General features: G+C 38.2%; 2 protein-coding genes across 2 annotated transcripts in view; one reads left to right on the forward strand and one right to left on the reverse strand.

Moving 5' to 3' along the window:
* Positions 1–13659, forward strand: part of UBAC2 (UBA domain containing 2) — a 174912-nt gene that overhangs the window by 39448 nt on the left and 121805 nt on the right. The gene's annotated exons all lie outside the window — the stretch shown is intronic.
* Positions 821–5342, reverse strand: GPR18 (G protein-coupled receptor 18). Its single transcript, XM_055335997.1, has 2 exons — positions 5160–5342; positions 821–1884 (listed from the first exon to the last, which is right to left on the reverse strand). Exon 2 carries the CDS (start codon positions 1849–1851, stop codon positions 856–858), a length of 996 nt encoding a protein of 331 aa, XP_055191972.1. The 5' UTR covers positions 1852–1884; positions 5160–5342; the 3' UTR covers positions 821–855.

Raw genomic sequence — 13659 nt, forward strand, 5'->3', positions numbered from 1 at the left:
AAAAATCATCCTCTTGTAATATGATGTTTAATCAATAAGAAGAGCAAACTATATTGGAGAAAAGTATTTTACCCTACAGCAGAAACTTCATGTCATAGGAATGGACTTGGGTTGTTGGGGGCAGAAATAGGGTCTCAGATTAGGTCTCTTGCATTGGTCGTAAGTAGACTCTGGTACATAGTAGGCTCTCTGTAATCGTTATTCAATGACTCCAGTCTGTTTCCAAAAGAAAATGAATTCAAAGTAGGGGAGGGCTGATGGTGATTGCCTTTGCAGGTCCCTTCTGGTGATTGTTCCTGCTAATTTTGGTTTGCAGCAAGTAACAGTGATGGGTTGAATATAATTGTTTGTGTAGGAATCTTTGATATTTAGAACACAAAATATTGTAAGATTTAGACCATCAATCCCGAATGTAAACTAAACCAGAGGGAACTTTGGTTTTGGTTTAAATCAAATTATAATTTAATTTATTTTGAACAGTAAGTGGATTTTTTTTTTTTTTGGCCTACTGACCTGATTGAATCATGATTCACTTGCACATAGAATTAAATCCAAAAAGTTGTCAACTGTGTATTTAGATAAAGCTTGATTTTGAGATATAAATTGGATATTTTTCTCTCAGTAACTCACGAATATGTTTTATACAAGTTTTGAAAATAATAATGAATTCATTAGAAACTTAGAATATTTAATTATGTTGCCACATAGTAGGATCCCACAAAAGTGTTTCTTAAGTTTCTTTTTTTTTTTTTCAGGAGAGAAGGGGCTTGGTAATATCATACAGAATATCCAGTGACCTTAGGATAGTTAGTAAAGTGAATATAAAGAGATTAAAAACAGAAACCTGCTTATCATTCAAAGCATTTCACTGTTTACATTGCTTAGTGACCGTAAACTACCTGATCGGAAGCTTTTTCTGCGCACACTCCGAAGGTAATTTCTGTAGAGCATGACACTAATGACTCGAGCCTGAAATTGTTTTGAAACGATGTAGTAGAGAATCACATCCAGACAGGTGCTGAGGTTCATGAGGAAGGTGGTAAAGGCTCCCCAGGGATTGTAACTGTTCTCATCCCCTTCCAGCATCAGGAAAGCAAAACAGATATGGAAAGGCATAAAGCAGATGAGCACCTGTACCATGAGTGTGATGATGATCCTTATAGACTTCTCCTTGACTTTTGGTTTCAGCTTAGATGTCTTCCCGTGAAGGAGACTATGAATGATGATTAAGTAGCACCCAATCATGATGAACAGGGGAATCAAGAAAAAAAATATCAGTCGAGTGAAGTTCAGCATGTTAATAGCTTTTAAGTGGGTGATGTCAGAAATCTTCAGGCAGGTGGGGGGTGTGGAGGCTTTATCTGGGTCTTCATAGAGCAGTAGGAGCGGGATGGTGGTTGTCAGGGTCATTATCCAGACTCCCACACATGCTAGCATGGCTTTGCCTGTGTTTTTAAGTTCTTTGGCATATTTTGGCTGCACAATGGCCATGTATCTGTCGGCACTAATAAAAGCAAGAAGCCATAGAGCAATACTTGGATAAAACACTGTGAGAGCCCCAAGAATCTGGCAGAAGTACTCTCCAAATGGCCATTCACCTTTTGCATAATAAAACATCCGAAAGGGTAAGCTCATTATAAATATTAAGTCCAATAGTGCCACATTCATCATATAGATGGTTACAGTGGTTCTCTTCTTGGTAGTACAACTAAAAACCCATAAGGCAGTGGCATTAACAAATGATCCAATTATGAAGATACAGCTGTAGAAGACAAGGGCTGCGATCTTGTATTCTTCTGGATGTGAATTGTTGGAAGGGCCAGGTTGAGCTTGATTGTGAGGAGTGGTCATCTTATAGATTGTTGGGGGAATGACACTTAGAAACTGTAAAATAGTTAAGAATAATAGAAATAAAAATTTTTTGAAAAATAAATGCTTAACACTGTCCTACTTGACTTGCTGTGCCAGTGGATTTTAATTTTAAGAGTATTTTATGTTGTACAGTCAATATATGTGTCTTAGTATTTATTAAGAAATCCACTTCCTAGATACTATTACTCATGTGCACTGACCCATTAAAATGGTCTGTGTGTTATAAAGCACTGGCAGATTTATTTATTTTTTCTCTCTGCTCGCCTCCCTTTTGCCCTAGGGAATAACCTTTTTTTTTTTAAAGATTTTATTTATTTATTCATGAAAGACACAGAGAGAGAGGCAGAGACACTGGCAGAGGGTGAAACAGGCTCCATCCAGGAAGCCCGACATGGGACTCGATCTCAGGACTCCAGGGTCATGCCCTGGGCCAAAGGCAGGTGCCAAACCACCGAGCCACCAGGGGATCCCCCCCTCCTTTTTTACACACTACAGGAAAAAGTGTGTAATTGGGTAGCAGTTATTCTTATAATAAATGTTCTTGGATTGGGACTAATTGGGAGAAGGTCATTCTGAATTTTGAATCTTACAAAATAGTTTGCTACTTTTTATCATCTTTATTCTGTTTTATCATCTGTTTATCTTTTTATCATCTTTATTCTGTTTAAATGTTTTATAATCCAGGTTAGTAATGTCCAAAAGATTAACTTTTACTCATTAAATATAGTTTTAATGTATAAAATGTGGATTAGAAAACTAATAAAGGATTAGAAAACTAATAAAGGAACCACACAACTGGTTGATTCACATTAATTCTCATTTGAGAGCAGGAACTTTTCCTTTTGGCTGCTATATTTCCACTGCTGCTTGAGTCCATAGGAGTCCTCATTAAGTAAATGTTTGCTGAATTGATGGATGAGTGATGGAAGGACCCGCAGCAGCTACTCTAGTTTGTCAATGAATATTTGCTTGGTTAGTTATTAAGCCTATTTTTTTTTTTGAAATGGAAACACTTCCTCATAGTATTATGTTCTTTCTCAATTATCATAGTTCTAGAAACAGCGTGTTCTGCCATGGTTTACAGATCAAGAACCTGACTCTTAGAAGAATAGATGAGCTAGTTTTTCACTCAAAGTTAGTTGGAAGGGCTTAATGCTGTCTTCCCGATGGTATTTACCAGTGTCCCAGAAATGGACATCACTGATGTGCCAGGAAACAACACCTTGAGAAGAGGACATTGCTAGTATAGTAACTCTTATGCCCTTACTCTAACTACATAAAGACACTGAAGTATTATATGGCAAATTAAATTTTAAAAAGGAATATTAAAGAAAAAGTAGTTCTTAATTAGAAGTCATTCAGTAACTTTAGATGCATGCAAAAACAAATTCCCATCACCAAAAAAAAAATGTTCACTTCTAATAGAAAGTTCAGTTGTGATTATAAATATCATCAACCCCTCACCAGAGTAAAACTTCCATCACCCATGATGCAACGTCAACAATAGTGATTTTAAGAATAAAGGTGCTTATTAAGAGATGGAATCTTGTGGTATCCCCTTGACTTAGAGGTGTAAGAAAAGTTTCCTTCAGAAATGTCACTTTGCAGAGTGGGCTGTCTCTAATTCAACCCTGAGTCTGTCTTTAGTGAGAACTGTGGGGGTGATTAGCATTCTGGTTAGTGGCATCAGGGGCTGTTGAGAATATAAAATGAATTTGAGCTAAATAAATAAATAAATAAATAAATACATAAATACATAAATAGAATTTGAGCAGTTGCTGTGGACAAACACAAGATATGAGTTCGTTTTTACACCTTCTCCCTTTTTTCCTTCCTTCTTGACTATAGCTAGTTTGCCAAGTTATCTAGGTTAGATATGATTTTGGAATAGAAGTCTATGTATTAGTAGCCTATACTTATATTATTAAAATATCCAAATATTGATGTGACTAGAATTTTAATTTCTATCAAATGAGAAAAGTATTATATAGAAAAATCTCCAGTATCATATCGAGGAGAATAATTTTGGACTCTTGACTATTTTTAAATTTTCATTGAATTTTTAAATAGTAATTGTAATATGAATGAAATTTTGTATCTTTTCTCTCTCTCTCTCTCTCTCTCTTTTTTTTAGAGAATTTATTTATTTATTCATGAGAGACACAGAAAGAGAGAGAGGCAGAGACACAGGCAGAGGGAGAAGCAGGCTCCATGCAGGGAGCCCGACGCGGAACTCGATCCCGGGTCTCCAGGATCACACCCTGGGCTGAAGGCAGACGCTAAACTGCTGAGCCACCCAGGCGTCCCTCTTTTTTCTCTTTTGATACTGTGTTTGGACTCCCTTCCCCCATCCTCATCCCTGAATTTTGTCATGTAAATTTCATAGTTACAAACCCTTTATGAGTGAATTTTTTAACCTCCATTGGGCTCAAGCTGCTTTTATGTCACCAACACTTGTATTCATTTGCTTAAGGTTGAAAAAAATATGTGTAATGCATGTTTTAAAGGCATTACCAGATTGGTTGTGCTCTGTACACACAGATACATTTTTGGATAAATATTAGAAAGTGATTGTTTTCAAGTCAGCATTTTATTTTATTTTTTCAAGTCACTGTTTTAAAAACTTTAGATTCAGTGATTATCTATAGTCTTTTTTAAAATAAAGCTTTATTTATTTGAGAGAGTATGGTGAGGGGAAAGGGCAGAGGGAGAGAGAGAATTTTTCTTCAGCAGACTATGCACTGAGCACAGAGCCTGATGTGGGGCTTGATCTCAAGAGCCTGAGATCATGACCTTAGCCAAAAATAAAGAGTCAGTGATTTTGACCCTGAGCCACCTAGGTGCCCCATAGTCTTTTTTTTTTTTTTTTAAAGCATTTAATACATTTTGTGAAACAGTGTAATTGAAACCAAGTGACAAAGACTCCTAAATATACTTATGATTTATCATATCAGCATTTTTTAAGTGAAAAAAATTATTTACTATTAACATAAAACACTGTTGAAAATAAGTTTAAAAAATCACATTAATAATGCAGGAAGATGACAGCATAACCCATTTCAAGGTCCTTTGCCAGCATAGTGTCAGCAACATATTATTAAATGATTTTGTAACTTAGCACTACTTTTTTTTTGTCACCATACAAAGTTATTACAATATTATTATGTTTCCCATACTGTACTTTCCATCCCCATGACTTACTTATTTTATAACTAGAAGTTTATACCTCTTTAGTGTAGCATTACCTGGTGGATAATATGTGATGAAATTAACTAAATGCTACTTACCTCTTGTCCATCAAAAGGCTGTGTTAGAGAAGAGCATTTTTCGTCATACCCAGTTATCTAAAAGAGATATCTTGTGTTAAAATAGCTCTTTCTAGAAATGGTATATTTAAGAAGTTGCAGTATTTCTTTTGTTTCAGGCTCTTCTTTTCCTTTACAAAGTTGTTTCAAATGTAAAACTTGGCACAGGAGTTGGTACTCGTTTGGCTGCAATTGCTGCTTTGTCTCTTTCAGGAAGTACTCTCTGAAATAAGGCTTTTTTAACTTCTGACTTTGCCCTGGATGTGGTTTCTCTCACAAGTGATTTGTTTATGAGGTCATGATTAGCATAAACTCCCCTTGAAGTGATGGCATGTACTTAAAGAGAATCAAACAGAGGAAAATGTGTTCAGTTTGTTTACTTTGATGCTTAAAGTCTGCATCACCTATTGAAAGAGAATGCGATTTGATGTTGACTAGAATGGGGTTCATAGTAGCTTCTTCACTTTTTAAGTTGTGGGACTTTGTCTAGTTACTTTAACCCCTCTGAGTCTCTGTTCCTACTTAGTTTCTATACAGTTAAGATAGAAATAATACTCATGTGATAGGATTATGAGGCCTCTAAACCAGAAAAATCCCAAATGCTGAACATAGTGTCTGGCACTTAGTACTAACCTAAACAGAGTTAACCCTGCACTACAAAGTTCCTGAAGTCATAAAATGCCCACTTTTATTGTTAAGATATTTCTAAGTGGTTAAAATTGGGGTCCTCTGTTATTTGCTTCTGCGTTGCATTTATCCACTTTGGTTTGTCTTTTTTTGTTGTTGTTTTAAGACAGAGGGGATTGTGAGGGAGGGACAGAGGGGGAAGGAGAGAGAATCTCCAGCCAACTCCCTGCTGGACATAGGGCCAATCTAAGGACCCTGAGATCATGACTTGAGCTGCCCCTGCTTTATTTTTTAATCTCCAATGCATCCTAACCCTTTTCTGTTGCATGGAAGTCTAGAAATAATTCCTTTTATATAAACATCTCTGCAAATTGCTAAGAAAGGACTGGAATTCTTTAGTGGAATAATTTACATGTTTGGAGTATTCTAACCTAGAAAGGGAAGTGAAACCAATGGAAAGGGAAGTGAGCAAACCTAATCATTGTCTGCCCTGTTGCATTAAACTTTCTCTTTTCTTAAAAAAAAAATCTCATTTGCTTGTCTTAAAATTTTACTTTTCTTTATTTTTGGTTATGCATGATTTGTCAACTTGTAAAAGGTACATGAAGTTAACTATTTGTTTTTTGAACTTAAGACAGTTTGAGGGCCTGTGCTCTTTCTGTCCTCAAATAAAAACTATAGTTTCTTGGGGTTGGCATGTGGTGTGGTGTGTGTGTAGCAAGCATTTAATAAATATTGGTGGACTGTGACTGAAGAAGTAGAGGGGCAAGGGAGTCGTGGGTGGATTACTGAGTGGGGTGACGGCATCAGGGATGCTTTGACCCTCTTAGGGAAGGGGACCTGCCAATCAGCAGACAGATGTGGAGACTCAAGCTCTGGCAGTGACCCTTCTCTCCTCTCCATGACCTGTGAATCTTTGCACTGTTCTTTGTGTTGCTGGCCCTCCACAATACCTGTATGTTGGTTGTAAAAAAGAATTACAGTGGGAACAATTCCCCCAAACCTTTTGGCAACAAGTAAACAATGGATTGAGAAGTAAACTCTTAAGTGTCTAGTTTGCTTCTTTAATACTTGAGCCTAATGAATTTTTTATTCAAGTAGAAAAACTTACGTCATTCTGGGACTGTTCATGCAGATGTACTTTCCTCAGTTATTTTGGAATATGAGTAAAAGAGAAATTTTTCACCTTGCAAAAAAGGGATTACAGATATCCAAGGGGTTTCATTTTGTGAAGTAATCTGTTTTCATTCCATTTTTGAATTCTGGTTTAGAATGTTAAAAGACCTCAAAGAATTTTTATTTTAGCACCTGAGCCCAGTTTTTGAGTGAATATGGTTTAGTTAGGACAATTTCATAATTATTAGGAAGGATGTAGTTAATAGATTTATACATTAAATCCCAATTATAAAACGTGCTCTGCATTAGAGATTTGTTTATACCATAAATAGAATTATATTTCCTGTTCTTAACATATTTCTCTTTACCATTGCATGTGTAAGTGGGGGTTTTTGTTCTAATCCTTTTTTAAAAGATTTTATTTATTTATTTGAGAGAGAGAGTGAATGAGAGAGAGGGAGCATGAGCAGGGAGGGGCAGAGGGAGAGGGAGAAGCAGACACCCCACTGAGCAGGGAGCCTGATGTGGGCCTTGATCCCAGGACGGTAAGATCAAGACCTGAGCTGCGGGTAGACACTTCACCGACTGAGCCCCCAGGTGCCCCTCATTCTCATTCCTTACCCCAACGTTTTGGGAAGGGGATCACTGTCCTTGATGTTCATTTTTCCCAGCGTGGGTGGCCATAAGCACTGAAGGCTGGAGTGGTGGGTCAACAGCCCACCTGTCTCCCAAGAAGAGGGTTGTGAGGGAAGTGAGGATGCTCTGAACTAGGAGGAGAATCTTACAGTTTGGCCCTAACGGTCCCCCACTTTGAGGTCGTGGAATCTTTGTTACTCTACTCTCTGTCTCTGTCAAACTTGTATCTAAACGACCTGTTCTGTTTTTGTGTATGTGGTTTTGTTTTTGCTTTTAATGAGGGAGCTTAATTGAATACTGTTTTGTGGGTAAAGAAGATTGAGGTAGTACTATTTGTCTAAATCTGTTTTTAAGAAAAAATGTCCACAGCTTATAGCTATAAATCTACAGTCAGTTAATTGGAACCTCCTTTTCACTTGATTTCCTAAATTATAAATTTAGCAATTCTCAATTCCTTTTCCTTGGCAATTTTTGTACGGTTGGAAAATTTTACAAACGTATAATCAGGCAGTTACTTAACTCATAGCAAACAAATTGAGCCTAAATGACCAAAGTGATCTATAATTCTAGTTAAAATAGATGTAAATCAGCAATGAAAGTAGAGCTCTTTAAAGATACTAAGATTCTCTCACTTAGAGGACCTTAGGAGAAGGCTGCTACATGACAGTAAAATTAGTCCTGGACCCACTGAAATCTTGCAAGACCCCAGGCCAGGAGTGAGCAGTGTAACATTAACATTCCACTAGCTGACCAGAAGTCCAATCAGAGTCCTGAGGATAGCTGTTTGAGTAGAACTGTGTGGTATCTGGTGGCTTTCTACAGATTCTGGTCTTACAGTTAAAGGAAATAGTATATTCCAGCAACTACAAACTCTTGTGTAATGTTTTAGTTTGGAAAATGGTTGTTAAGTAGTAAAATGAAGATACATCTACCCTATGACTCCAATTCCTCTCCTAGGTAGAAATGCATGCTCTTGGGCATCAGGAAACATAGGTAAGAATGTCTATAGTAGCATTATTTCCAGTAGCTCTAGAAACAACCCAAATGTTCAGCTGTAGAATGGATAAATATCACTTGTGTAGAGTACAGGTGAATGCTTCTCATGATCAAAATGAATCCTATAGCAGGCACGTGCAACAATATAGGTGAATCTGTGTATATTATGTTTTGTGAAAAAAGCCAGACATGAAGGAATTTCTGTTTTATGATTTCATTTATGTGAATTTCAAAAAGTAGACCAAATTGAAATACAATGTTTAGGGATTCATGCTTAGGTGTTGAAACTCTCTGGAGAGCTGTGGGTGCATATAATAAGGAGGGCATACCGGGAGAACTCCCAGGATACTGGCAAGTTCTGTTCATTGATCTAAGTGCTAGTAACTCCAGTGTTTATTTTGTGATAATTCATTAAGCTGTATATTTATGGTTTGTCCTTGTATCTGTAAGGGTGTCTGTAAAAAAACAGATTTTAAGATAAATCAAGGAGGGTTTCTTTGTAAGGATCTCATGACACAAGACTGGAACCTTGTGGGGAAAGGAGAAACTGGCCGGACTGTTGCCTTGTGGTGTCTGCCCCCGCTTAGGCACGAAGAAATCTAGGGCTGGAGAGGTTACTAGAACCTGGAAGGAAGGGAACCTGCCTGGAGACTAGTAGTGACTTCCTGTTGAGGGACAGGGAGCCTGAGGGAACCAGGGGAATAAATCCCCCAGCCTCGGGTTTCTCTCCACTTCGGTCTACTCTGAGGCTCACATCAGCCGAACACAGCGAAAGCTGGGGCCTTTGGGTGCAGTCTGTACCCTCAGCCTCTTGAACAGAACAGGATGGAGAAGGGGAAAAAAAGCAAATGGATTATCCGGCATGCTGCACTTTTTGGTATGTGTGTTACATTTTATATTCAAAAAGGGTTTTGTTTGTTTGTTTTAAAGCTTGTGCTTTAAGTTGGCAAGGACTGGGTTGAGTGTCTCTGCCTCTTGCAAGCTGTATTTGTAACTTTTTTAGACGTCTTGTGAATCCTCTAATTCCTTGGAGCTTATGTAAAATATATGTTTTAGACACCAGAATACTAGTTTTCTCCGTCTCTCTCCTGCCTGAAATGTCCCCTTTCTTGCTTCACGGCACATTTAAATTTTTCTTGGGAATTTTCAGACTGGGAGTGTAGTGTGGGAGCTCTGCTTCTTCCACTAGTTAATTTGCTGAGTTATCCTCAAAAAAAAAATTCATTTCGCTCATCATCACTCTCCCCAACTGGAAGAAAGGGGAAGTTGGATAAGGCTTTCTGGAAAGACTTCCCACCCTTGGCACCATACAATTCTAAGTAACTTTTCCCGCTACAGTGGGTATTTTATCTTTGTCTCCCTCTGAATTTTTGTAGGCCTACAGATGAGAAACATGGGCCAGGACTTGGGGATCTGTGTCCTCACATCACTGCACGAAAAAAACCTCAGTGTGTCCAGGACTCATTTGGAGAAACCCAAGAGAGCCTTGAATGTGTATGTAGGTGTCTGGGGCCTCGTCTGAAACAGAGCACCCAGAGCGCTGAGGGGTCTGTGTGTTTCTGGCCTCTGCCCTCCATCTGTGTCATGTTGTGGTGGTCTTCAGCGTGTGTTTTTACCTCATTTTCCATTTATCTTTAAGTCAACTTGCTCTTAACAGATTTGATTCTACTCATTCTTTACACAGCCATTTCTAGTAGCTTGTTCGATGGTTGCAGCTAATTTGCCTATCTCCTTTCACCTTTCTCCCATAACCGTCCCTCTTATATGCGGTAGGCAGCAGGAGTGGCTGTGAGAAAGCAACAGGTGCAGGCTGCCGTCCAGTCACTGTGTCTCCCACCCTCTCCCGGGAAAGCTGTCATTCTTGGTGGCTGAGGACTTCGAGGAGACATTATAATCAGCCTGCAGAGGAAGACCCAAAAATCATGCAGGCTTTTTGTTTCCTTGGTGATAAAACTGCACTGATTTCTGGGTTACTCAGAAAAGCTGTTTGCCAGAACTTTCCCTCTTATGCTTATAAATTAATGTGCTCCCAGTGATGAGTCAGTTGCTATTTTCTTATTGCTTATACTTTTCTTGTGGATATTCTTCTTCTTTTTAATTTTAATTAGGCTCCATACCCAGTATGGGGCTCAAACTCACAACCCCGAGATCAAGAGTCACATGCTCTACCAGCTGAGCTGGCCAGGGGCCCCTTGTATGGATATTCGTGATGAGAAGTACATGACCTTTGTTCATACAGCCTCTTGCCACCAGCCAGCCACATGGTCTAAAAGAATCTCAACAGACAGGGGAAGGAAGCAGGTAGGTGATACCACCTTCAGAGAGTCGCAGGGAGCTTGCAGGGGTGTGTGTTTGGACCAAGGGATGCAGACCCTTGGGCTGCTTCATCCTGCTTCTAGTATAGGCTTTATTCTCCTAACAGTAATCAGAAGTTCTTAGAACTGGGAGTTAGAGGTGCCTGGGATATCTGTCCTTGATGGTTGTATTGCTGTTCCTCCCTTGACAGCACACTTTTCTTTTGTGTTATTCTGTACATTGTGTGTCTGTCTTGGTAACGACCTGGCACATCCATCTTCAGGGACTTCCGAGTACCTAACAGAATGCTTCACATTTAGGCCCTTAGTAAATAGGCTATTGATTTGACTGGTGTTTGTGTGTTTTTCTGTAAGAAAGAAGACTGCCATGTCCTCAGAATTGAATACCTCATGTTTCTAGGTAGATATGATTACAAAGACCTATCAAGCCAAGGAATGAGACCAAAAAAAAAAAAAAAAAAAAAAAAAAAAAAAAGATTGGGGTTGTTGGAGTACCAGCTGGGGGTGAAAGGATTTGGGCAGGAGAAACATTGTATTACAGAAGTTCATAGAATTTAGTAACAGTAGGAGAACCTGCACAGTTAATGCAGCCACTGAAAATTGATATTTCAAGGCTGCATTGACATAAAACACTGTGCTTTTACTGCCACCTACAGATAAGTAGGTGGTTTGGGAGCTCTTCATCTTTACCTGATTTGAAGTCTTGTTGAGACGAATAAAATTTCTATTTTTATTTTAATTTATTTATTTTTGAAATAAATTTAAAAAGCTCTTAATTGGTGGGAGATAATAAAGATATTTTAATGTTAACTTTTTAAGTATTTCTGTATTGTGTAGTATTCAGTGATAGATATGTCCTCATTCTTCTAATAAAACATTTCAGCTATAGACCATGTCTGCCTTCATTGCATGTTATCTTTTTTAGGAAACCATTTTCTTCTGTAGGACTTTGTATCCCTGGGCTAGGGCCTTGAGAAAATTCTATTTTAAATGTTATTTGTGCCTGGTATTCTACTAAGAGTTAAACGTAAAGGTGGCCTTGGAACAAATTTGATACTGCTTTTAAAATGTTTTAATTGTGGGAAAATAACATGAAATTTACTGTCTTAACCATTTTTTAAAAAAGATTTTGTTTTTTTTATTAGAGAGGGAGATAGCAAGAGAAAGCGCATGAGCAGGGAGGAGAGGGAGAAGCTGGCTCCCCACTGAGCAGGGAGGCCAACTCGGGGCTTGAACCCAGGACCCCAGGATCGTGACCTGAGCCGAAGGTCAGAACATTTAACTGACTGAGCCAGCCAGGTGCCCCCATCTTGACCACTTTTAAGTGTATAGTTCAGTAGTGTTAAGTACATTCACATTGTTGAGCAGCCAATCTCTAGAACTTCTTTCCTCCTTCCAAACTGAAACTCCGTACTCTAAAAACAACAACTCCCATCCCTCTCTTCAGCCCTTGGCAGTCACCTTTCTGTCTTCTAGATACCTCACTTAAGTGGATTCATGCAGTATTTGTCCTTTGTTACTGGCTTATTTCACTGAGCATAATGTCCTCAAGGTTCATCCATACTGTAGCACATGTCTGAATTGTATGAATAAGCCACATATTGTTTATGCATTCTTCTGTTGATGGACACTTGGCTTGCTTCCACCTTTTTGGCTCTTAGGACTAATGCTGCTGTGAACATGAGTATATAACTGTCTCTTCGGGACCCTACTTTAAATTCTTTTGGGTGTATACCCAGAAGTAGAATTGCTGGATTGTGTTGTAATTCTGTTTTTCATTTTTGAGGAACCACCGCACTGTTTTCTGTAATGGTTACATCATTACACAAGGGTGCAAATTTCTCTATGTCCTTGCCATACTTGTTACTGGTTTTGCTTTTTGATAATAGCAATTCTAGTGGGTGTGAGGTGGAATCTCATTGTATTTTTGATTTTTGTCTCCCTGATGTTTAGTGACATTGAACATCTTTTCATGTGCTCATTGGTCATTTATATGTCTTCTCTGGAAAAATGTCTATTCATGACATCCTTTGTCCATTTTTTAATCAGGTTGTTTTTTGCTGAGTTGTAGGAATTCTTTATATTTTCTAAATAATCCTTTATCAGATGTATGATTTGCAAAATATTCCCTCTTATTTGCATAGGTTGCCTTTTTACTCTGAGTGTGCCTTGTGATGTACAGAAATTCTTCTGGCTTAGTTTTAGGTCCAGCACTCATTTATCATAGTCTCATGATAAGGAGAAATTGAAAAGCTTTACATTTTTAAATATTAGGGTAGATTTTCCTAAGTAAAATCCAGATGTTTTTAGAGGGCCTTTCCCAGTAATTTAATCTGAAGAGTACCTCTAGTGCTCAACATCTTTCTTTTATACAGAAGGGTGTAAAATAGGGTAGGCAGAAACAAGCTCTGTTCTAGAATTGGCTTACTTCAGAGCCTTCCACTTGCAAGTGCTTTTTTCTTATGCCCTGAGAATCATTTGCCTCTATTAGTACAATAATATGAAAATGAAGAATTACATTTACCTTCTTAGAGTGTTTTTGTTCCCTGCTCATTCTGACTGATATTGCTTTAAAAATATAGCATGTCTGCTCATCAAATTTTCAAATTATAAAAGCTGGGAAGGTATTTTAGTAGTGGTAGAACCTAAGTTCTTAGTTTTGTTTTACGTGTTTTCTTTTTTTTTTTTTTTTTAAGATTTTATTATTAGAGCACAAACGAGGGAGCAGTAGAGGGAGAGGGAGAAGCAGGCTCCCCACTGAGTAGGGAGCCTGATGCAGGGCTCGATCCTAG

The sequence above is a fragment of the Nyctereutes procyonoides genome, unplaced genomic scaffold (assembly GCF_905146905.1).
Source record: "Nyctereutes procyonoides isolate TBG_1078 unplaced genomic scaffold, NYPRO_anot_genome, whole genome shotgun sequence".
Taxonomy (NCBI): Eukaryota; Metazoa; Chordata; class Mammalia; order Carnivora; family Canidae; genus Nyctereutes; species Nyctereutes procyonoides.

Coding starts and splice junctions, on each gene's coding strand:
- GPR18 (XM_055335997.1), bottom strand. CDS start 1,851: ATGACCACTCCTCACAATCAAGCTCAACCTGGCCCTTCCAACAATTCA.